The sequence below is a fragment of the Chroicocephalus ridibundus genome, chromosome 9 (genome assembly GCF_963924245.1).
Source record: "Chroicocephalus ridibundus chromosome 9, bChrRid1.1, whole genome shotgun sequence".
NCBI classification, from domain to species: Eukaryota; Metazoa; Chordata; class Aves; order Charadriiformes; family Laridae; genus Chroicocephalus; species Chroicocephalus ridibundus.
In genome coordinates this window covers 31,129,698-31,154,350 of record NC_086292.1, presented here as the reverse complement: position 1 = coordinate 31,154,350, position 24,653 = coordinate 31,129,698, and the positions used below count along the sequence as shown (strand labels likewise).

The 24,653-nt window shown below is 39.5% G+C and overlaps 1 protein-coding gene across 2 annotated transcripts in view; it reads left to right on the top strand.

Annotated features, from left to right (window-relative positions):
• Positions 1-24,653, top strand: part of TLN2 (talin 2) — a 186,820-nt gene that overhangs the window by 116,325 nt on the left and 45,842 nt on the right. For both annotated transcript variants that reach the window (XM_063345539.1, XM_063345538.1), the window contains 17 exons: positions 74-187; positions 1,406-1,540; positions 2,281-2,409; positions 3,042-3,144; positions 5,675-5,883; positions 6,831-6,950; positions 8,020-8,217; positions 10,367-10,506; positions 13,233-13,326; positions 15,643-15,732; positions 16,871-16,993; positions 18,284-18,427; positions 18,617-18,778; positions 19,913-20,053; positions 21,534-21,715; positions 22,833-22,965; positions 24,527-24,628. In XM_063345539.1, coding sequence (XP_063201609.1) covers positions 74-187; positions 1,406-1,540; positions 2,281-2,409; positions 3,042-3,144; positions 5,675-5,883; positions 6,831-6,950; positions 8,020-8,217; positions 10,367-10,506; positions 13,233-13,326; positions 15,643-15,732; positions 16,871-16,993; positions 18,284-18,427; positions 18,617-18,778; positions 19,913-20,053; positions 21,534-21,715; positions 22,833-22,965; positions 24,527-24,628 — 2,319 coding nt within the window. The remainder of the gene's footprint in view (positions 1-73; positions 188-1,405; positions 1,541-2,280; positions 2,410-3,041; positions 3,145-5,674; positions 5,884-6,830; positions 6,951-8,019; positions 8,218-10,366; positions 10,507-13,232; positions 13,327-15,642; positions 15,733-16,870; positions 16,994-18,283; positions 18,428-18,616; positions 18,779-19,912; positions 20,054-21,533; positions 21,716-22,832; positions 22,966-24,526; positions 24,629-24,653) is intronic.

Sequence of the window (24,653 nt, the reverse complement as noted above, 5' to 3'; positions counted from 1 at the left end):
GGGCTTGCTTTAGTGTCAGAGGGTTTGGAGTTTTTATTTATCTACTAAAAGCTTCTCCCTTTGTTTATTATAGAATGTTGCAGACCACATTCCTCAGTTGGTGCAGGGTGTAAGAGGAAGTCAAGCTCAAGCAGAAGACCTCAGTGCCCAGCTTGCTCTAATAAATTCCAGCCAGAACTTCCTTCAGGTGAAATGAAACAATCACTGTACTAGGTTCCATCAGAGCAAAAAGCATTTTTTAGTGCTGTGTGGTTTTATTTGTGATAAGTAAGCAGTAAGCTGTTAAGAACCATGTAAAGAAGTTCGTCACTGACTGTGAGCCATAGCTAAGGAGAATTTAGTTCCTCAGGTCAGATGGCTGAAGCATGTTGAATCTGTGGAGAGTGACAACTGCCAAAACTGAGGATAAAAGTAACAAGAAAGGTAAAGTGTATGAAGAAGAAACATTCATTACTGTGGCACTTCTCTTCTGGGAGAGTTTAAAGAACAAGATGGAGAGAATTCAGCATCTTTCTAAGCAGAGGTCTGAATATGTGAGATGCTGTTGTGACCTTTCTTAGTGCAAGTAAAGTTAGCGTTGCGGCAACAAGCTCCAGAATTCTTCACAAATAAGAGGAAATATTTCCATGGTTTTTTAGATACTAGCCTGCGTATGTAATGGGTCTTGATCAAAGTTTTGAACAAAACACAAAATTTGACTCTGTCCTTCTTCCAAAACATCTTAAAAAAAAAAAAAAAAAAAAACCAAAAAAACGAGCATTGATAACAAAGCTATTGGGGTTATTGTTGACATTACAAGAAAAAAAATAGAAGAAACCAATTCTCTGTAATGCCATAATCACTGAAATGATCCATCTTCCCTGTGGCTGCATGTGTGTACCATGGTGATGGTGAGAATCAGCAAAGTATTTGAATCGTATTAACAGCAAAGCCTGTGAAGAGTCATTGCTTGAATTACAGTTTTCAGTTTATAGAATTTTGGCAGAGTTTAATATTTAGAAACATTGAGACAAATTTGCCATCTGTGCCACCTGGACTTGTTCATACCACATGGATGCTGAATGGCAGAACTGCACATTTAAATATTTGGAAGTCGTCTACATGAGTACTCACAGACCTCAGGCAGACGTTGGTACCAATGAAGTAGTCGTAGTACTAGTAAAGCACAAATGAGTCCTGCTGCAGAGGACACGGCAATGTGGAATTATTACAGGGTGCAGCATATAAATAAAAGGCTGGGATCTAGAAAGTGCATAATTAAAGAGCAGGGAAGTGCATGAAATGGTCATTACAGAAGTTTTAGAGTGTGTGAATGGAGGAAGCAGTTTGTTTATTGAACCCTACACTTTCTTTAAAGAAAATGAACTTGTAAAACCAGTTGAGTTCACTTCTCTTCTTTGAACAGCCTGGAAGTAAAATGGTGGCATCTGCTAAAGCTGCAGTCCCCACTGTGACTGATCAAGCAGCAGCAATGCAGCTAAGTCAGTGTGCGAAGAATCTTGCTACCAGCTTAGCTGAGCTACGAACCGCTTCCCAGAAGGTAGGCCAATATGAGTTTTAATCAGCTGAAGCAAGATGGCTTGGATGGTGGTCACAGGCTCGCTCCTGCTTGGCCCACTGTGTCTGCCCTAGGGGAATGGCTTACACTCAGGCAGTGTTCACGTCTCAGTGTTGCTTTTTGTGCGCAGTTTGCTCAGACTCCCAGGTGGCTTCTGTGTCATAATAGAAAGGGGAGGGGGAAGTGGCAAGAAAACTGAAAAGCTTGTGCTTTTAAGGTATTAGCGGGAAGTCGGCTCTTTTGTGTGTACACTGAGGCCCAAAAAGAGGATTGTAGCATATAGGTGGCTACACCTGAGCTAACGTTAAAATTTCCAGCTCAGATACTGGTGCTTGTGGGCTGCCACATCAGAGGGTTCAGTGTGACTTCAGTCATGTTGCATAGTTAGAGTCATGTTGCATAGTTAGGCTGTTTGTCAAAGGTGAAGTCCGGACTGCAGCAGTTTTCTCAGTATCTGGACTGCCTAGTGTGAGGGTATGTGTATGCAAGCTAAGTGCATCTCATTCCCCTGCTGGCTCTTAACAGTGTGTTCTTTTATTCACAACCTAATAATATTGTGCAGGAGTTTGGAATCCATGATGCGTAACATTTGAAGTGCCCACAATGGCCTCCGAAGTCATGAGAGCACTAATTTGGGTGGGGGAGATTATATCTGAAGCATTTACTATTTCTGATAGTGTCTCACAGCTGCTAACAGAGTTATTGATCTGATTTCTGAATAGGCTCATGAAGCATGTGGCCCAATGGAAATCGATTCTGCTTTGAATACAGTCCAGACACTGAAAAATGAACTGCAAGATGCGAAGATGGCGGCTGTGGATGGACAGTTAAAACCTCTCCCAGGAGAAACTGTAATTGAGGAAGGATGTTCTTCATTTAAAAACAAACAAACAAAGTTAGCTGTTAAAAATTTTAAGTATTAGAGGCAAAACAAGTCATGAGGCTTTGGATAATGATAACGCTGATAGGATTTTGCACTAATTCTCTTAGAAAGAGTATATATTCCTACTACTCCAAAAGCACGTTCTGTGGCAGAATTACTCATAGGACTGTAGGGCCTCCTTCTCTATTGTACAAATTACAATTTTGTAGCAGCAATGTTGCAATCTTTTCTTGTCAAAAAGAATTTCTTTTCAATAATGACAAAGATGAGAGCTCAATAGTTGTAAGACTACCGTTTCTGGTAGGCTTAGAAAATGACATGTTTTATTTGGGAAAAACCCCCTTCTCCTCAGATGAAGGTATTGATTTCCATTGCTAATTATAAAACAGTTTTGTTGATGATAATATCTAATATGTTAATTTATTTCATCCTGGACAGGGAAAACATGCTAATCAGATTTCAGAAAAACTGTGTATTTGGTAGCTGAGGTAAAAGCTTGGTTTCTGTGGAATGAGGAATTTTTTAATACTGCTTAAAAAAAAAAGTGTGTTTTAGTTGAGCTTAAACAAAGGATTTTGTCCTTTTCAATTTTTTTCACAGCTTGAGAAATGTGCTCAGGACCTGGGAAGTACGTCCAAAGCGGTTGGTTCCTCAATGGCCCAGTTGTTAACTTGTGCTGCTCAAGGCAACGAGCACTACACAGGTAAGGTAGTGTTTTATTCATAATGTCTCTGCAAAACCTCTGCTTTCCGTAAAATACATGGCAGAAGGTTTTCTTATCACAGACTACTTAAATCAAGGAATTGCTCATTTTTTTTTTTATGCTGATAGAGAATTGTGGTTACTAGGAATCGCTAAGGTAACTAGAGTGCTTCATAAAAGAATAGTGTTGCAGTCTGCCGTGTGGCTATATGTAATTCAGACATCTGTTGTTTTTGTAAATATATGCCACTTAAACTCTGTGAAGGACAGAACTAAAATGTAATGCAGTTTAAAGGTCAGTGCCACTGGAAATGTTGCTCTGTTATTTCAGAAGGTTAAAAGGGTCTGTATATTTTTTGAAGCACCGGATGCAAACATACTTGGAATAGCTTGGTGATGGTTAAAACTGCATTTCTTACTAGATGTTACCAGTTCACATGTGTAATGCAACTAGTCTCTCTGACTCGTTGATCACATTTGCATAGTTTTAGTTAAAGCCAATGGGGAATGTGGGCACACAGATTCTGCAATTTGGTTTTGCACCTGTACTTTTAAAAACCAAAAATGCCCTGATAAGGAAATTGTCCTTGCAGTTGTAAAAAAAGGTTTACTCTTAGATGGTAAAATGTTCTGTCTCCTTATTTCTGTAAGCCGTTGAGCAAATGCTACTGTAAATTTTTTTTTAAATGTTACTGATAAAATTCATTATGGCAATTACCACTTCATTGGATATAATTGCATCAGGGCTACATAATTTACAGTTGCTTTAATTTGAAGCAGTTGTAATTGCATTAAGATGGCTCATGTTTCTGTCACAGTTATGCAGAAGTTAGCACTGGGTATCTGGCAAAGGAATACAGATACTTGCAGCTGATACCAAATAATTGGGTCTAGTAGCTCTCTTAACATCAAATTATAAGAGCTGTTTGCTTGGGAAATCCTACAAAGCAATGAGTTCCTTTTCAAAGGTCATATAACTGTTTTCTATCTCACGCTGTCTTGTTATGCAAAAATGCGTGCTCAAGCAAGCACTGAGTGTTTGCAGGTATCGTGACATTCTCCTGTTTCTCTCCGATAAAAATTCTTTACGGCTTATATTCACTATTTAATAATTCCCTCTTGTCTGTAACTGTCACAGTAAGTGTTTCTTTCACGTTTTACTCAGATAATGACTAGTGCTAGACTACAGGTGAGCAAACCTCATTGTAGAGGAGGAAAACAGCACTAAATTGAAAGCACAACAATCAGACCTTTTTATTTTGTGTGGTGCTGTGATACATTAAATCAACTTAAAAGATGCTTACTGGTACTCTAAATAAAGGAATCAAAACGTGTATATATTTTTCCTGAATTTTTCTTTAAATTAAGAATGTAGAAAGCTCTCTGTGGTTTGTCAAATAGAAATGTTGTAACTGTAACATAGTCAGTACTGTTTCTCTGTCTGGCTTGGCTTTACTTTGACATGTAGTATTGCTTGCTTTTCATTATCTTCTAAAGCTTCTGTGTTTAATAATGTTCAGTTTATCGGAAGAGAAAATGTTAAAAGGCACTGGTGTTAAAATGCTAACGTGGCTACTTTTGTGTGTTATCTTTGCTTGTGCTGTCACAGCTTTCTAAACATTTCCAATAGGGATATTAGAACATTCTAATTATTTTTAATGCCTAAATATGGATAACCAAGAGGTCTTGTACAGCGAATGTGAACTTTTTCTGTAGCTTTCTTTTGGTAGGAATAGCATGATTTTAACATTATCACTCAAAATATACCACCTACATTAATTGCATATGTTGTTGACTAGACTCTGTGCTAATTAAGGTCTTTTAGAAGACTACTTTATATCGGTTTTCATTAAGGGCTGAATTAAATTTCAAAAATAGAAACCTGTAATCATACAGTTTTATGCCTTAGAGCTAGAGCTGATGAATGTCCTATAATAATAAACCAGACAGACCACAGAAACAAATTTCATGACATCCTCTCTGACTTCATTCAGTTATTTTTATGTGCTTGTACTCACGCTGATGTTAGGTTATATCAAGTTGAACATCCCTAATGATATCTTTTAATTTTTTTAAATTACTTGAACTTAAGCTATTGCTGTGTTTATTCTCTAAGAAATCTGAAGTTGCATTTTTAGAAGTGGCCGAGATGCTGTGGCTCTGAAGTCATGTACGCTGTTCTTGCAGAAAATCACTTGCCCCCCATAGCTTGGAGTATGAGTTTTTCCTCATTTCCAGGTTTTAGATTTTCTTCTTTTTCAGTGCTTCACTAAGATTTAGTCACTGACATAGAGCTGTGCCTGGGACATGGTCTTTGGGGTGTAATATTTACTTTATGGCTTCACTACAGGCATTTCTTTAGACAAATGATGCTGTGTATTTCAAATGTGTTTGTGTTTGTAGATTTTATTTTAAACTGCATTTGCAATGTTATTTTGCAATAGGATCATTACCTGCAAATTCATCTGTCATAAAATACAAAGATCATCTTTAAGGGTACTAATAGAATCCTTGATGAAATCTGAACACAGGAGTTGCTGCCAGAGAAACTGCTCAGGCTTTGAAGACTTTGGCTCAGGCAGCACGAGGGGTTGCAGCATCTACTACTGACCCTGTAGCAGCACATGCGATGTTGGATTCAGCAAGGGATGTCATGGAAGGCTCTGCTATGCTTATTCAGGAGGCAAAGCAGGCCCTGGCTGCGCCAGGGGATGCAGACAGTCAGCAGAGATTAGCCCAGGTAAGTTGTGACATGAGCAATTATATGAATTATCAAACACCCAGTGAAACGCAGCATTAAATAATGCAAGAGAACAACAGAAAACAAGGCTGCAAGGAATGTCAGCTTTCTAGTCCTTCCAGCAACAATCAGATAGTATCAACATGCTTACATTAAACAATGCAGATGACTGAAATATACTTTGCACCATCTTTTAGAAAAATAAACTTATACAAAGGTGCAGTTAAGTGCTTTTACCCAAAACATATTTGAGTAGGCTGCTTGACTGCACAAATGAAACGACAATTAAACTGATCGTTATCAAATGAAGGATCTGTATTCATGTTATATTCAAAAAGTGAATGCATGTTTTTTACACATGTGACACCGCTGCTTTTGGAGACTTCAAGGAGTAACAGGTTCTTTTCACAGGCTTGAAAAGTTCTATAATTGGCCTGTATTTTAAATAATTTCTTATGAGGAGACATTTGTTTTAATGAGGACTTTGAAAAAAGTAGCATTCAAAGGATTTCTGTGATTAGTATATGGTTAAATTCAGGAGCATTTCCTTATCTGCAGTGCTGCAGCCTTTATCCCAGGTGCCAGGAGCAGTTGGGGAACTGCCCTGCCAACACTGTCCTATCAAATGGGTGAGCATAAATAATGACTACTGCTAGACTACAGGTGAGCAAACCAAGAAAGACACAAGCCTCAAAATGGTCATCTTAGAGTTGGAATTTAGGAATTGCTGGCTACAGAATGTGCCTCCTATTAGATAAATCACCACTTAATCACCAACTCTGGAGGCATTCAAAACCCGCCTGGATGCGTTCCTGTACAACCTGCTCTAGGTGACCCTGCTCTGGCAGGGGGGTTGGACTAGATGATCTCCAGAGGTCCCTTCCAACCCTATGATTCTATGATTCTAAGCCTGCCTTGGTGTGGATGTGTTTACTTATGTGTTGTAGGTGGCAAAAGCGGTGTCTCACTCCTTGAATAACTGCGTGAATTGTCTGCCCGGACAAAAGGATGTGGATGTGGCCTTGAAGAGTATTGGTGAATCTAGCAAGAAGCTCCTTGTTGATTCGGTGAGATGTGTGTTAATGTAGAAATAAATTTCAGAGAACAGAAAAGCAGATCTAGGTTCCCCATGTGTCAAATTATTATGTAGTAAATGTGCCCTAAGTATATTTCGTATAAGTTTTGTTTAAGTTCATGCAACTTTAAGTAGCTGCTACTTTGGTTGAAATGCTGTTCTTCTAGTTTGTGGGAAAGATAAAATGTGTCTGTGGTTTATGAAGGCAGTATTAAAGTTGTCAGAGATCACCGTTATTCTGTTTTTTTGAAAATGCCAGCTGTGACTTAACATTTTGAAGAATATGAAAATTTGGAAGTTATAATCCATCTTCTACCTAGAAGCGATCAGTTCAGTTTAAGGAGCATTGTGGTTGGTCAAAAAACGTTTGTTGCGTCTGTGGTCATTTTGTGCAAGGAGAAGAATTGTTATACATCTGTTTAACTGAATCCATGTCTAAAAAGACCCTTTGTGCCCTGGTAATTTACTGGAAGGTTATATTATTTGAACAACTTTTTTTCTGCACGTACCAGTGATCCTGTTACCCCGTGAATGAAGGCAAAATTGTATTTTGATATGTTTGTGCAATGCCTCTTGGTAAAACCAGGTCAGGAGTTTAGCGTCATTGTGAAAAGCTGACAATACTTGTGTGGCATTCTGGAAAGCTTGTTTATGGAAGTGAATGATCATTTGGAGGCCAAAATTCTCCAACTTTTGCCACTGAGTTCATCACTTCAGATTTTGTAGTTGAACCATAAAATAACTATTGTAATCTCTGTCCCTCAAAAAGCTTATGTACTTGTCTGTCCCTTGAAAGAAACAGTGAGACTAAGGTGGTTGTATAGATTTCTGGTTGATAGCTGTCCCATAGTTGGACTATTCTCATTCATAACTGAATCACTAGCAGTCCATTTGCAGTACTCCGTTTTAGCTTGTGTGTGAAACTCACATCTGTATTGCATTTAGTGTTCTTGAGATCAAGATTGTGATCTTGATTTCCAGTGTTGTGGATTGAGATTTCCAGTTGTGAAGGGCTGGTGTGATGTGACAGACAGTAAAATATGGCACTTGGTCTCTTACAGCTACCTCCAAGTTCTAAGTCATTTCAAGAAGCTCAGAGTGAACTGAACCAGGCAGCAGCAGACCTGAATCAGTCAGCAGGAGAAGTCGTCCATGCCACACGGGGACAAAGTGGGGAACTGGCTGCAGCCTCTGGAAAATTCAGCGATGATTTTGATGAATTTCTTGATGCTGGTATTGAAATGGCTGGCCAAGCACAAGTAAGGTTTTTTTTTTGGTTTTTTTTTTATCTTGCTAACTGGGACCAAGGGTTATCTTGGGCATAGTGTCCTGCAGTGCAGTATATTGATTGTCTTGTAGCCCAGTGCAATATTCTAGTGTGAGCCTATCCAAATATGAGAGGTGATGTTTGCTATGAAGCAGTCATTCGTTATCTGGAGTGAAGTCAACTCAGCATTTGCGTTTTACGCAGGACACTGGTAATTTTTCCTGTGCCCAATCAAAAATACGAGTTCATACTCCTCTGTCTACTTTGGGCTGTTAAATAATTTGAGCTGTATATCTGAAGGTACAAAGGTGTTCTGAACTTCTCAAAGCTTATGGGAAGGGTTACTTCTATTTTGGTAGAACTACCATGAAGCATAATTTATGTGAACACCGTTCAAAATTTAGCGCCGTTCCTTGCTAATTTTCAAATGCTTTAAGTAGAGGGAAGAAAAGACGCATTTAAAATCCAGACACGATATTGCTCTATAGTCCATGCTGGTGTGAACCTGCTGCAGAGCAGAGCAAGTATTTGAAGAGGGATGGCTAAAACGTCATTGATCTTACAGCAAGCACTTGAACTTCTGTTTAGTGATTTAAAATCTGGCAGAGTTCTATTCTGATGAACTTGGTAACTATCAGGAATGTTGTCATGTATTATCTAGTTTATTCCTAGTAGTCTAGGTGCTCATTTGAAGTTAGAGATATCTCCTTCATTTTATCTTACTGGCTTTAGGTGTACTGAATTACACTGGTCATTTGGAGATGATTTTAACATAACAAATATCAGCATATAAAAAAGGGTCATGTACCAGGAGAGCTGGGAGGACTTGCAAGAAAAAGAATCTGCAGACTGTTTTGCCCTAGTTAGTAGGAGAAACTTGCAAACATAAGAAATGATTGCTGAAAGAAAATTAGCCAGAAAGTCTTGAGTGTGCCAGTTCTTTAAAGTAATTTATGAAGTGCCCCTGTGGAGCAGATGCTTCGCACATAGAGCCGATGAGAGAGATCAGACAATGACTGCTGATTATTCTCCATCAAAAGTTAAACATTCAGGTTCCAGATCCATGAACTGAGTTAGGCACCAAATATCAGCTGATTCTCTGAAATTGAACAGGAATTAGGACCTGACTGTCTTTTTAGCCATGGACCTCGTTGACTTTTAGAATGTTTTGCTTGAGGCAATTCAATGAAGGCAAAGGTAGGAATGATACTGCAAATAGCTACTTGAGAAGTCCTGCTGCTGGTGACCTTGTGGCCCTTGCCAGTCTGTTTATCCTGCTGACAGAGGGGGTGATAACCATCTTAGTTATTAATGGCTGATCTTTCAAAAGAGAATGCTTTCTGTCGGTGTCTAGTTATTTGCCATGAAGAGAAGCAATACGAGGTACTTCGGATGCCCAGCAAAAGGGGAGGGGAGGGAAGAAGCAGACTGTAAATGTAGAGTAAAAACCGAGTATTATACAACATCTCTACATAGGAACCTGAACAGACTGTTAGAAAGAAAGGATTCACTTCTGATGATCGTTGACAGAAGAATCTAGTCATAGCTATTTGCTGTGATAATGCAGTACTTCCCTGTAATTGTATGTATATTCAGGTTTTCCTTTTCAAGCGATGGCTTAAAGTATGTAATAGAACATCCAAGTCAGAACGTTTACCAAAGTAGGCTTATATAAATGTATTTTCTTGGGATAGAGGACTTTCTGGAGGGATCTTTCTCTGTGAGTAATCCCAGTTAGATGCTAGAGAGCCTGTGGGTTACACAGAGGATGCTAGAATACAGACAGTGTACACTGACTGAATAATGTGGATCAGTTGTGCCAGGCAGAGACACATGAGAGTCTTGACAACAAAAGCATTGTTCAACAAGTAGTAAAGTTTCTCCGTTGCTCATATGTGAATACTGCTATTGTTAGAAACCAAGCTATTTGTTATAGGGGTTTCTTTTTCTGTTATCAAAGTGAAGCTAGAGGCACCTGTCCGGGTGAACAGAGGCTTTGGTCCATCTCCTTGTCCGGACTGTGATCCCTTGTATGTCAGTGGCTTCAGTTGGATAAAAACACTGGATTTCCAAATGCAGTTTTAGCACACTCTCTTTATTGCAAACTCTGCTCTTAATGTTACGCTGCTGTGGCTTTGCAGACTAAAGAGGACCAGATTCAAGTAATAGGTAACCTCAAGAGCATCTCTATGGCTTCCAGCAAGTTGTTACTAGCTGCCAAATCTCTGTCTGTTGATCCCGGAGCTCCTAATGCCAAGAACCTCCTAGCAGCAGCAGCAAGGTAAGGATGTGTTTGCTTTCTTTAGATATTTGCTTTTCTCTGTGATATTTATAATGTCTTTATGTATTTTTCTGCTATTGACAATTAAGTGAGTGGTTGGAACCTGCAATTCTATTTAAATGAAAGTAGGCCAGAGGAAAACAGCTTATTTTGGAGTAGTTCCTTAAGTTCCTTGGTGGAAATAAGAAGCAGCAGTTGAAGAGTTGGCTGGGTTTTTGAAAGGGACTACTGTGTTTTACCTATTGTTTTATTACCATCTGTGTTCTGACAAGGCAGTAGCCAACAGTAAGCCTCTCAATCTCTAACAAAGAAAAGAAACCGAGCAGTGTTCTTATACAGAATGTGCTTAAAAATCACATTTTGGCTACCTATCACTAACAGTGCGTATGATCAAGAACACTTAAATGGGTTAGATGCTGTGTTTATTTGGTGGAAGATACCCTTACTTTAAGCATTCTGGCAACCACGCCCTGAATTTCGTCTTGTGGACCCTGTTTCTCAGTCAAGGTGCTGAGTCTTTACGTGAAATACAACACTGCATTTCAGTGTTTGACTGCATAATCGCCTCTCCTTCACTTTGTCAAATCCTTTTCACAATTTTTTTTTCCAAATTAACTTTCTATTCAATTATCTAAGTTTGTAAATGGAATGTTCAAATGTCAAAGTGGAAGGGGACTGGTGAAGGACAGATAGATACCACACCTAGAAATGTCAGCGTTAAATCAGAGGAACACCTGAGATCATGTGGATGTGACTTGTGATATTGTCTTCCAAAATGTTTACACCCACAAAGATTAGTCTAGAGAGGAAGTAAGATAAGACTAAGACTGTTACTTCCTTGTGGATAATGTAATTGATGTTTGTCCTGAACCTTGGAATCATCCCTTTCTAATAGCAATAACTTTATTTTTTTTTTTAAATTAATCCACTCTTTTAATAAAGGGCTTCTTAAGGAAGCTACACTACTTTACTTTGTCATATTTGTTTAAAAAAAATATAAAAATTCTGACATCCATCTTGTCTCCCTGGAAATAAATAGCTTCTAGGAAGACTGTAGATGACCAAAGACATGCTGCTTAAAAGTGATGGAGTTGCACGAACTTTTGTTACAGCTGCAGCATCAGACTGCTACAGATTCCTGCTTTAGTGTTGGAACAGTCCTGCTTGGAACAAAGAGGAAGTTAGTATCCACAGTGAAGCCCAGTTAGTTGTTAGTTTCTGCTCGGCTGGTATTCCTTCTGTAGAAGCATGTAATACAAAAAGGGAGACAAGCCATGCAGAGCCTTTAGATGTTCTGTTTTGCCATGCTGTTAGCATGTGCATTTGTGCCTGCATACCTAAGACTTTACAAAGACATCAGAAAAGTAAATAGTCTATCAGTTCTCAGTTTGTGCTTAAGACATTAAGGAGACACCGTATTTCCCTTCTGAAATCCTCTGTGGCTGCTTGTGACAAGCTTGACGGGGCTCTGTTCTCTTTCCCTGCTATGATATGGCCAGGGTCAAGTATTTCTACTTTCTTTTTTCTCATGAAAATGAAAAAAGAGGCACAGCTTCCTTTGCTTCCTGTTTATAAGATGGCTTGCCTTCTCTTTATTTTCCTTATCTTTTACAGTACTGGGATTAATCTTCTTGCATTTTCTTTCCCGTCTTCCCCCTTTGTTCCAGCTATAATAGACAGTCCCAGCTTTTTCAGTAGCATTGGCCTCCTTGTTGGAGGCATTTTTCTTGACTTCCTCTGACCACCTCAGATGACTTCAACAGTGGCTGAGTTTGCTGCAGGATCCAAGTATTTATATGCTGTATTTGATGAAAACAAATGTGGCTTTTAGAGTCCAAGCGGTCCTGTTCCACTCTGGGGTTGGCGTTTGAGGATTTAAACCTGAGGGAACCAATGCATATTGATTTGGAGAATATCAGTGATTACTTAAAGAGAAAAAAACCAACTCAATAACAGACTATAGAAATATATAGCAGGATTATGTGTGTGTGTAATACAGTATGTCAGACAAGACACAAGACTTTACTAGCAATAATTTTAATATAACTTTACATTCAAATATTTTTTGACATACTGTCCATTTGTTTCCATGTCTTTTAAGACATGTGGGGTGCTAGTTGAGAAATTATTCAGTTAGTATCAGACCCGGACAAGTGCTAAAATACCTTTTAGCAACGAAGTTATGTCACTGTGCTAGTGTAGTGGGTTGCCCTTGGCCTGCTGCCAGGTGGTGTTTTGCCCTTTCTTAATGATGTTTTCCCAGAGGTGCCACCAGCTCGGCTGCTGGGCTCAGCTGTGTCCTGTGGTGGGTCTGTTGGAGCTGTCTGGAACCAGCCGTGCCTGGCATGGGGCAGCCCCTGGCCTCTTCTCACCAAGGCCACCCCTGCAGCCAAAACCTTGCCCCAGACACTTGTTGCTGTGAGATGAAGCTTCTGTTTCTTCTGGACTAACTTCTCAATTGTTTGCACTGAAGGGATAGATTTTCAGGTGTGGAGCACTATCAAATGCTTTAGTGAGAATATTTTTGCTCCTGTGAAGCTTGTTAAAGAGGAGGTCTCTAGGTGAACTGTTTAATATACAGTTAATCCCCAAACTCTGAAAAGAAAAAATATAGTAGAACATAAGCTTTTTAAACTTATGCAGTGTACAGTTAATGGAACAGAAGTTTTAATAAAAGGAATAATTTAACTTTTAATATACATCCTTTTTCCTTTTATTCTCCCTAGAGCTGTGACTGAGAGTATAAACCAGCTCATCACACTGTGCACACAGCAAGCTCCTGGGCAGAAGGAATGTGATAACGCACTCAGAGAACTGGAGGTATTGCTACATTTCAAAAGTTCTTATGAATAAAAATGGGCCACAAATGTTTGTTTCCTTCGTTCATTTAGCTGCTGTCACTGTCTTCTCACTTGATAGCTGTGGCAGGGGTTTTAATTGCATAAGAGGTAAGCCTAGAACCTCTGGGAACATCCTGTAGTTTTGGCCAGAATGAAATTTGCTGCCCTGTCCCTGTCTTCTCTTCCCTGCCCCTCAAAAGGTACAGTTTAGTCCTTATTATTCATACTTACTGTGAATTAAGGAAGAATCGTAATGAGGTGGACATTCCTACTACCAGCAGTGCACTGGAGGGAGCTTCAGAATCTTGATTTTTCTGCCTGTAGAATGTTGTTACCGACATCCCCATTTTGGATGATGTTTACGGTCTTTTACCCTGTCGCTCCCTGCCATTTCTTAGTGTAGATTTTTTTTATGCCTTGTATCTGCTTTGTCACAGCCAAGCTAATATGACATTTGTGTCAATACAGGTTTTTGCAAGATATGTTCTGGTTCACAAGTGAAATGTTTGGCTGGCTAAATAGTGGATAGCAGGTCAGTTGAAAGACCTAATTCTAAGGCTGTGCACTGATCATAGACAGCTGCTTACAATAGTAGGAAACAGCATCTTTTTAATTAAACTAAATGTTTGTTTGCTGTCAAGGTCAGAACATCAAGGGATGACTGCCCTGTGTAGAGATCATAAAACACCTTCAAGCTTTTTATTTCTACCCCTGGCTATCAAAAGTATACAAAGGTCATTTCAAGTGCATTTCAGGATGTTGTGAGCTTTTGGAATATGCAAGTCCACAGTCGTCATCCAAAAATATTGGTAGGCGTTTGCCTAGGAGCTGCTTTGTACTTTCTTGGCTTCTTGAGCTTAGAACTGTTCTGTCCTTAGTTAAAAGGAGTGGCAGCAAGTCCAAATAATAGCAAGAGAAAACTGGAAATTGGGCCATAACGTAATGGCTGTCTGAAATCACTGCAGAAAGTAAGGGTGGAGCAAGCAGGGGGAATGAAACATCATTTCTCAGGACTTCCTGAAAGACTAATGGGGAGAGATCTGCAAAACAGCAGGGATATGAAATGAAAGGTCAGAATTCCCAGCTAAGGAGCCACAGAAAACTGAAAGCTTAGGGGAGAAATGTGGGGCAGAACAGCCTTAAGAAGCCATTACAGAGGGTTCTGTGCCAATGGCATGGCTTGCGAGCAGAGCCTGGGAAGGGCAGAAGGAAGACCTGTAGGATCTTGAATTTCACAAAACATTTGCCTGAGAGGGACAGTTAGGGAGAAAAGCCTATGTGGATGAAATCAGATTAATTTCTGAGAAAAGGGAAACTAAGGCAAAACCACACAGTCCTGAAACCATACTGGAGACTCGTATCAAAATGACCTGAGGAATCTATCAAATCTGGGGGGAAGCATTCTTAGTAATCTTAACTTCCAGTTTCTTTTTGCAATGATTAAGTTCTTACCTCTTCCCTTTGTTTCCCCAGTTCATCGCCTACTATTTCTAGTCTCCCCAAGGCTTCTTAAAAGTACTAAAAAAGTATCGTTTCTGTAGTAAGAGTGTGTCTCAGGTTGGATTTGATACGCTGTTAGTATGCTCTGTAGTCTTCCCTGGAGACTCCAGAATACTGTGCTTGGAGAGGACCTTACTGTGTGACCTCCAGTGGGTCAGCTAAGCTTGCCCAGAATTTCAGCTGAAAGGATTAACGAAGGTGTTATAGTAATAGCAAACATATGTCGGGGGAAGTTGTGCTGGCTTGTGTTTCGCTGTTCTATTTCCTTACGTACTGAGGGCTTCTGACTCCATAGTAGTGCAACTACTGGAGGAACATTGTTTGCTTTACAAGTTGTTATTTAAAGATGGAGCACAGCAATGAAGAGTTGCTGTAGTGTCTGTGAGAGATGAGAGACAGTTGGAAGCTGTTTTCTAGATATGACTTCTTCCTTCCATCACCTTGCTCTCACAGTTTAATTACTGTAAGGTTTTAAGTTAGACTATAGCTTTTAAAAAGCAATAGACCATAAATCACTCATCACAAACACAAGGTAAACCACACTAGCCTGTACTTCCAAGAGATTCATAGTGCACAAATATGTAGTTACCACAGTTCAGTTAATGTAGGGTAGCATTTGGTGTATAACATGCTCATCGGTATGTCAGCCCTCAGTGAGTGTGTAGTTTTGTTGGCTTGCTGGAGACAAAGTTCTAAGATTACACTGATATAAGCAGGGTAGTTGTGATGGTCTGTGTTCTTCTCAGTTCAGTATTTTAGGCTCTGTCAATAATCAGAGTATCTTTCATTATTTCAGACAGTAAAGGGAATGCTGGATAACCCCAATGAACCTGTGAGCGATCTCTCATATTTTGATTGTATTGAAGGCGTAATGGAAAACTCAAAGGTAACTTCCTTTTCCCACCTCTGTGCTAACTGTAAAGTGTGTTTTGATTATCAGAAGTTTCCACATGGACATCAAACGTGTTAGAAACACAGCACAGTGTTTATAGCTAAAAGGTATGCTGCATTCCTTGATAAAACTCAGCCCAAGATAGGTCTCTTACAGGTAACTTCAGTTTTTGGTCATTTAGAAGGCATATTGCCTCAGTAAGAAATTTTTAATTAAGTGACTGGTATGCAATGCTGTTGAAGTTTCCACCTCTCTCCCATCCTCTCCTGTGTATTAGACAGTATGTCATACTTTCATGATGTATTTTGACTGCAGCTATGATAGGAGAACGCAAAGTGTAAATGGGAAGCTTGGCAATGAAATATCATTTGTATTGTTCTGTGCAAGACAGCTTGGAGAAATGTCTGAGCAGTTCAGATATTCCATTACATCAGAAAAATCTGTGTGAAAGCTCTTAAGTTATTTTTAAACATACCATGCTATACATTTCTTTGAAGCTTTGCTTTTGGTGTCCTTATTATTTGATGTGTTGGAATTGTCTCAGATCCTTCCTTCTCTAAAAGAAAAATAAACTGCTTAATGGATGTGCATGCCATCTTGCATCTAATGTTCTTATTTTGAATTTTAGAAGAAAATAAACTGAATTCAGTGGGAGACACTGTGGGAATTAACATGTATTCTGACATGCAGATGGTTCCAGCAGACTAGATGCAATTTCATTTCCACTGAGTTTCACTGAGTTTGGGGGACAAAGAAGATCCTGATGTGTCAACAGCAGCTGTGGCATTGGTCGTCATGTTCTGCAATCTGTGAAATGTACCTAGTGTCAAGATAGCTGTGATTAGTGGATGACAGCAAAAATAATAAGGGATAATTCTGTATCCTCATAGTCATTTGTGCTATAATAGTGTTTATGCTTGGCACTGTCAATCCAGTGTTGATCTGCCTGCCTTATCCCTTATGCCACACAGAGGAATGTGCCCAATTCAGTGAAATCATTAAGTAGCTAAAATGTCTGGAAGCCAAGTCAAAAGAGGTTTGCAGGCCAGAACTGACTCAAGGCCAGGAATCACTTGCCTTTGAGTGGTAGGGAAGCATATTGGGAAGGTAACTTTGTTTTTTAATTTCTGAGGTTCTTGGCGAATCAATGGCGGGCATTTCCCAGAATGCAAAAACTGGAGATCTTTTAGTCTTTGGAGAATGTGTTGGAGTGGCATCCAAGGCTCTTTGTGGCCTCACAGAGGCAGCAGCTCAGGTAAGCTACTGAAGTCTGTAAAGCAAGTATATGTGTTTATTTTTTTAGTAAGTTCATATTTTGGGTCTGTAAATCTGAGATTCACTTACTTGTAGCCAAACAAATTATGATCTTGTACTACGTGGTATGCTCTGTGTAGATCCAGATTGTGCATACACTGCTGTATGTTGCAGAAGCAGCAGAGTGCAATAACACACGTATTTTATAAGGAAGGGAAGTGACATCAATAAGGAAACTTCTCAATAAGCAAATGTTGAAGATGCAGCATATGGAATTCACGTTTGCAGTTCAAGCTCTGAACCATAACATCATACAGAAGTGCACAAAAACCAGCCACAGTTAAAATGAATGAATCAAGCTTGATTTAGTTTGGAAAAATTCATAAGGAGCTCTACTAAATTCAGATATTTAAAATAATAATAAGCAACCTCTTTCAGCTGTTTGGATACTTTCAGAATAACCAAAATTCTTAAGCTACTACAACAAATTAGTCTGGAACTGGTCACTGTGGTTTCACTGATCTGATAACTGGGTGACTTGAACTCTTGAGAGCTGATACAGCCCCTTCGGTGAAGGATTTGACTGTGGGGGATCATGCTTTGCATCTGGAAACAGCTTCTTGATTTCCCCAAATATGGAATGTCTCATTATGGCCTTAATCTTCTCCACATCTAACCCTGCGTTGCCTTACTGGCATATCCAGGTGACAGATAATTTTATCTGTAATGGAAATTCATCAAGAAACCTTCACATAGGGTTTTGACAGTTCAGACAATTCATCCTCGTTGAGTTTATTTAATTGGGAAAGGAAGAAAGGTTGTCCATCAGACATCTTGTGCTGCCGTGAGACCAGCATCTGCAGGCTCGATGGGTCCTACACTCAGCAGTAGTGCCTTTGCTGTGGATTGGTTTTCTATTCAGCCTTGATGAAAACCCTCACCACCTCCAACTGTGGCTAATCCAGTAAATAATTTGCTGATGCTTGTGACCATTAAAGCTCTTTCCATTGGCTATGGAAGTGAAAAATAATGTTTCCAGGGATACCAGCTGCTTAAACAGTGGAGAGTTTTGTTTTGACTAAATAAATTTCACAAGTGTAAGGTTAGGTGTTCTTGGTTCCAGAGGAATCTGGAGATTTATTACTAAAAAAAATGGTAATAGTACTTCACAGTATGATTTCTGGATAATCTCTGACCACCATGTGCTATGACACATGGCAAGCTTATCAAAGAACCAAGATGGATTTAGCATTGTTTCTTAGGATTGTTTTCTTCCTTTCTCCATTTCTAGGCCGCTTACCTGGTTGGCATCTCAGATCCAAACAGTCAGGCTGGTCAACAGGGTCTTGTTGACCCAATTCAATTTGCCAGAGCCAATCAAGCAATCCAGATGGCTTGCCAGAATTTGGTAGATCCAGCAAGCAGCCCATCACAGGTGATTCCAGAGGATTACAGTGAGACGGTCATTGTTAGCACACTTGACTTTGCTTTGCTTGTGACCAAGCAAAGGAGTTTTGGTTTGAAACTGTTGCATGGCTTTGAACTGTAATTTTGCAGAGATAGAGTATAGTAACTGTGATGCTCCTTTGACAATCTGCTTGTTTTGTGCCACCTGTTTATACAGGTATTATCAGCTGCCACAATTGTGGCCAAACATACTTCTGCTTTGTGCAATGCTTGTCGAATTGCTTCATCAAAGACAGCAAATCCTGTCGCCAAGAGACACTTCGTGCAGTCTGCCAAGGAAGTTGCAAACAGCACTGCTAACCTGGTTAAAACTATCAAGGTACAAATGCTGCTTTATTGTACTGTCTTCTACCTTTACGTTTTTATTTTTACTTTTTTTTCTGATGAGACAGTATCAGAACAGTTAGAAATAGCTTTTTACCTTTTGTGATATGCATGGTTTAAGAAATGATTAATTACATTTTTTGAGGACCTGAACTGGAAAACACATTCAGTGGTATAACTGTGCTGTAGTCAAGATGGAAAGAATTGGGCAATGTTAGTGTTAGGAGAGGCAGCTGGCCCCTCCAGTATGAGACACCACTGTGGTGATGTACTTAATGAGCTTGCGCCATGAGAGTAATTTGCAAACAACTGAATGTGAAGGCTTTTAATGGTGTTACATTGCTCAATATATGCAGGTTTGTGGAGGTATTTCTGACAGTTTTACCATGTTTATAAGAGAAAAATAAAGAAACAAATAATACTGGGAACCGAACAGAAGCCATTTATGTTGCTGCTGTTTAATAGTCTCCTGTTAATAGTAATCTTTTATTTTCCAGATACCTGCCTGCAATTTGGCAGGAGGTAGCTTTTCCTCATGCAAGCAGAAATAATGCTTGTTATGCCATAGAGGACTCACAATTCTAAGCCCTTCTGGAAGCCATTAGCTGGTCTGCTACTGAAAGTCTTTTAAATTGATTATGCTTTTAGGACCGAGTGTTTCTATTACATTACACAGAAGGTCCGTCATATTGATTTCTTTCCGGTGAGATTATGAAAGAGATCAGCTGACTTCTGTGAAAATGAGAGCAATAAGTTATTGGTTTGCTTAAAAAAAAAATTATTTTTTTTAAATCAGTCTATAGGGAAGAACCACCTTGTTAACTGCTTCCACCCTTCGGAGCATGAGGTGCTGAGACACGATTTAGGAGAGTCATCAGAGTGCAATGACAGAAAACCTTTTTTCAGTCTTGGGAAGCAAAGCAACAGTTTTAAGTTTAGGATCAATAACCAGCTAAGTAAAGGAACACATGCTTAAAAGATCACATGCTTTGCATCAGCCTTGTTTGTGGAGGAATTTTTACATATCATAAGCACGCAACAGTTTCAAACTATGAAGAATTAAGCCATCTTCCTTCAGTTTTGCAAAGAAACCCATTCAGACAGAACTCAATCATTATTTAATTTCCAGGCCCTGGATGGTGATTTCTCTGAAGAGAACCGCAACAAGTGCAGAATTGCTACTGCACCTTTGATAGAGGCAGTGGAAAACTTGACGGCATTCGCTTCAAATCCAGAATTTGTCAGCATACCAGCACAGATCAGCACTGAGGTAAGGCAGGATGTTGCACTTCCACTGTCAAAAAGTCGAAAAAGTTTAATTAGTCATGTGTCAGAGGAAGTGAGCATAAAGACCTGACCCTGAAATGTGTCTCTGTTTTCCTAGGTGTTCATAGGGCATTCTGCTGTCTTGCGCTTAACCTCTGACCTTGAATTTTGCACCAATAGGGTAAAACTAGTCAGGCACTGCCAGTCTCCTCTTAGTGAAGTGATACAGTACAGGTGACTCACATGTCTTGTTAGCTGGATTCTTTCATGTGATAAAGTAATAAATACCTCTTTCCCTCAATAGCAGCTTTAACAGATGAAACTTAATTAGTTCTGAAAAGGATTGAAGGAACATCGTTGGGGGTTTTCCTGTCCAACAATGGTGCAGTCATAATCATAGAATAATAGAATTGCCTAAGTTGGGAGGGACCTTTCAGATCCATCGAGTCCAACCATCAACCTAACTCTGACAAAAACCATCACTAAACTATATCTCTAAGCACTGTGTCTGTCCATCTTTTAAATACCTTCAGGGATGGTGACTCAACTGCTTCCCTGGGCAGCCTGTTCCAATGCTTAATAACACTTTCAGCATAAAAGTTTTTCGTAATATCTAGTCTAAACCTCCCCTGGCACAACTTGAGGACATTTCCTCTTGTCCTATTGGCTGTCACTTGGGAGAAGAGACCAACCTCCACCTCTCTACAACCTCCTTGCTGACGACAGGAAGCAGGTTTTCTGGAAGAATAAGTTTCTGTGGGCTTTCTGTATTTTTTCCTGAGTTCTCTGCCTTCAACATCCATAACTACAACAGAATAGTATTTGAAGTAACTAACAAAGGGTTTTTTTTCCAGGGGAAAAATAAATAAGTAAATCCTTCAAGCTTCATAATAGCTTTGAAGCCGAGGTCATGTATCGTTACTGACTCCCCAGCTACTCCTTCCAGCTTTTGGCAGCCTCCGTTCCAGCTGGCAATATCAGATGATGCCGTAGCTGTTGCAGTCTTAAAATTGTGGGGCTGTAACTGAAATCTAAGCCTGTCCTCCAGGCCTGTGGTACCTGGGTTTATCAAATTACTGGCGATTAAATAGATACTGAGATGATGACCCAATTAGAGTGTTGTAGTCAACTAATTCCTGGAAAAAGCATGCTTGGTTGGATCTTGCAAGTTTTGTGACAAATAAAGTTTATTTTCAATGATGTCTCTGTAGTGTACAAGTGTCATTGTGTTCTCCTGTTTCTAAGCTGGACGGTGCCTTTCTAAACTTGAAAAGTGTTTCTTAAGTATGTTACAGAGAAAACAGTTGGACTGCAATGACTTTAGTACTATTTCCACATTGACTATCCGTGAATATAATAGTATGATACGAGAAATGATAATGCCATTTTAATGCTGTTAATTAAACAGATTTTTAGGAGCAGAAAATGTGGATGAACTCAATTATTTAAATGTTCTTTGTGTTCTTGTACCTTTTTGACCACAGGGATCACAAGCACAGGAACCAATTCTAGTTTCTGCTAAAACAATGTTGGAGAGCTCGTCTTTATTGATCAAAACTGCTCGTTCTCTGGCTATCAATCCAAAAGACCCTCCTACGTGGTCTGTACTAGCTGGGCATTCCCATACTGTCTCCGATTCTATCAAGAGTCTTATCACCTCTATCAGGTATGTCTTTTGTAGCAACTTTTTTGTGGCCACATTTAAGCCATAATAAGTGAGCAGCCGTTCATAAAGAATAATACTGTATGGCCATTAGCACTGTGGTATTTTTCACTAATGGGAATTATTTATTCTGTGATGCGTAGTATCTCCCCAGTTATGCTGAGTGTTTAATCATGATGACTGCAGCACTCTGCAGCATAGGGTTTTTCTTTGTTTGTATTTTGTTGTCCTTCCCTGGTTCCACCTCCAATTCAGTTTAAGGTATATGTAACAGAATGCTGTAGAATGGAGAAAAAAAAAAAAAAGTAGCTAATATTATTTTCAGCCAGATCACATATGAATATATAGTGTGTGGAAAACAGCTTTTTTTTTTTTTTTTTTTTTTTTTTGTTAAGGTGAGTGAGACTGTATAAATTACCTTTGCTATCTATTCTTTACTGTAGTGTTCTCAGTTTAGTTGCAAGAATGCTGTAGCAAGAAGTGAATATTCTGTATTTTTCGGACTAAACCTGTCTATCCCTTTCTTATAAAAAATTTTAAAGTGTAGTTCTATACTTAACCTCTTGATACTGATTAAATCAAAATGGTATGAAAACAGTGAACTAAGGAGTGTTTACGGTTTAGTTGATCTTTGATAGTGATTGTAATGAAATAGCAACCTGCATGTCAGGACAAAGCATTCCGAAACTAGCCTTTGTTAAAAGATACCTTGGACTGAGTGTAACACCTAATAACCTAGAGAATTGTTTTCCAAGACAATCGATTGCACTGTACAGAAACGTGAATTTTTTTTTCATGGTGTCTATTGCATTTTCATGTTGACCTTCATTATTGGGCCAGTCTGGCCATCTCGAGGAGGTGGAGTTTGCACTCTTTTTTGAGGCAACAATGGTGTTTTTTCTGTTAATAAAGGAGTGGGGGGTGTGTGTGCATATGAAAGTGTGCAGAGTACTCTGTATATACATGAAAATCCCATAGGTAGAACAAAACTAACTTTTGTCCTTATTGCTTTCCTCCCACGTGCTTTATGCATTGTCAGGTAATGACGTACACTTGTGGGCATTCCTGAAAGTGCCTGCTTCTTGCCCACCATGCTTAGCTTACTATCTCTGTCTTTCAGGGACAAGGCCCCAGGCCAGCGAGAATGTGATTTCTCCATTGATGGGATCAACAGATGCATCAGAGACATTGAGCAGGCCTCCCTTGCAGCTGTCAGTCAGAGTCTGGCCACCAGGGATGACATCTCAGTTGAGGTAAGGGAGATAGCACAGGGACAGACAGAGTAGTGCGGGGCAGCATCACTCACCCTGCTGCTTTTCTTTCCGTTTGGAGCTGAGCACTTGGCACAATCCACCAGTGAGGGGAGAAGTACTCTTACTGAAATCTTTCTAGGCAAAAGCACGTGCCAGCCAAAGTGTATCATTTCTGGAAGTATACCAGAATCACCAGGCAAAAGTAGAGGTAAAAGTAGTTATTTTTAACCACCCCTGACACATTACTGACTTCCTGTGCTGATATGACAGACTGATAGTTAGCATTCCTTGCCATGTGGAAGTTGAGATGTTTCTGGAACTTTTATTACTAGAAGTTGGTGATGTATACGTCTACGTCATTTTTCTTAATGCCTGTTCTCCTGTTAAATAAGTGAAATCTGGAGTTAATTCTCATAGTTGATTCTATGTTCTCATTAAAAAAGCTGCCTTTCCCTCTGCCCCACCGTGTAGTAATGTAGACTGCTATTTCAGCCTTTAGTTAATGGAGGAAGGGCCATCATGGCAGACTGCCTACAAAAAGTCAGCAATTCATGATCAGATTCTCAGCTTGGTATTTAGTGTCTCTTTGTACTACTGCTTCCTGAAATTGCGTGTCTATTCACGTGTTCCAGTGGTTTCTTTGGGCTGTAACACTGCATAGTAGAAACATCTCAGACTAAATGAAGCTACACAAAAGAAGTTATTACAGAAAATATGTCATAGATATAATTCTTTTCTATTTAAATAACGAAGTCATCTTGGACACCATGTTGAACTGAAATAAAAGTTACTGAAAATGGCAGTTATTTATAAAGCAGTATAGGAATGTAACAAAGAGCAAAGATCTTTTGTCTTTCATCAGAGTGAGCTAAATCCCAGTGGCTGGCAAGACATTAAGTGGCTCTGAATTAAAAGCCAGTATTTATGTCTTGACAAGCCCAGTAATATGCTTTTCTTATGCTCCTGTCCCACAGATGCTATTCAGGAGGTCAGTCCACATCTCTCTCCTTCAGACATGTCATATTTTTCCTTTGTCTTGCCTTATAGGTGAATTTCTACTAGCTTCAAAGTCTAGAGCAGAGCTTTTTGCTCTTGTGCTGTATTGTCTGCTTTGAAGAATGTTTCTTCATTTTTAAATTGAAGGTCCTGCTGTTTCTCTGATTGGTGCAGTGATACCAAATCTTTGGCAGGAGAGAATAGTTTGTGGGAGGGGGTTGTCACATTGCAATGAGAAATGACGTCTACTCCCGAGTTTGCTACTATCAGCTGGAGAAGGAAGGAGACACCTTCCCCCTTCTCTCCCTAGATCCCCAGACTCGCCATATAAATCTACAGAGGAGTAGGCCTGTCTTGGGGCTCTTGTTGTTGAAACAGGGTAAAGGAGTAGAAATGAGCAAGTATGTGAAGAAAGCTAACAGCATGGATTTCTGCATCCTGCTTTAATGGGTCATATGAACAACGTTCTGAGCATGTTAGTTGATCTGACAGTGATTGGTATGATATGGTACAATTTGATAAAAGAATAGCTGTGATAGTAACTGACAATTTCTCTTTATATTAGGCTCTACAGGAGCAGCTGACATCGGTTGTCCAGGAAATTGGCCACCTCATTGATCCCATAGCTACTGCTGCTCGGGGAGAGGCAGCTCAGCTTGGGCACAAGGTACTGTCCTACCATTATGAAGGTA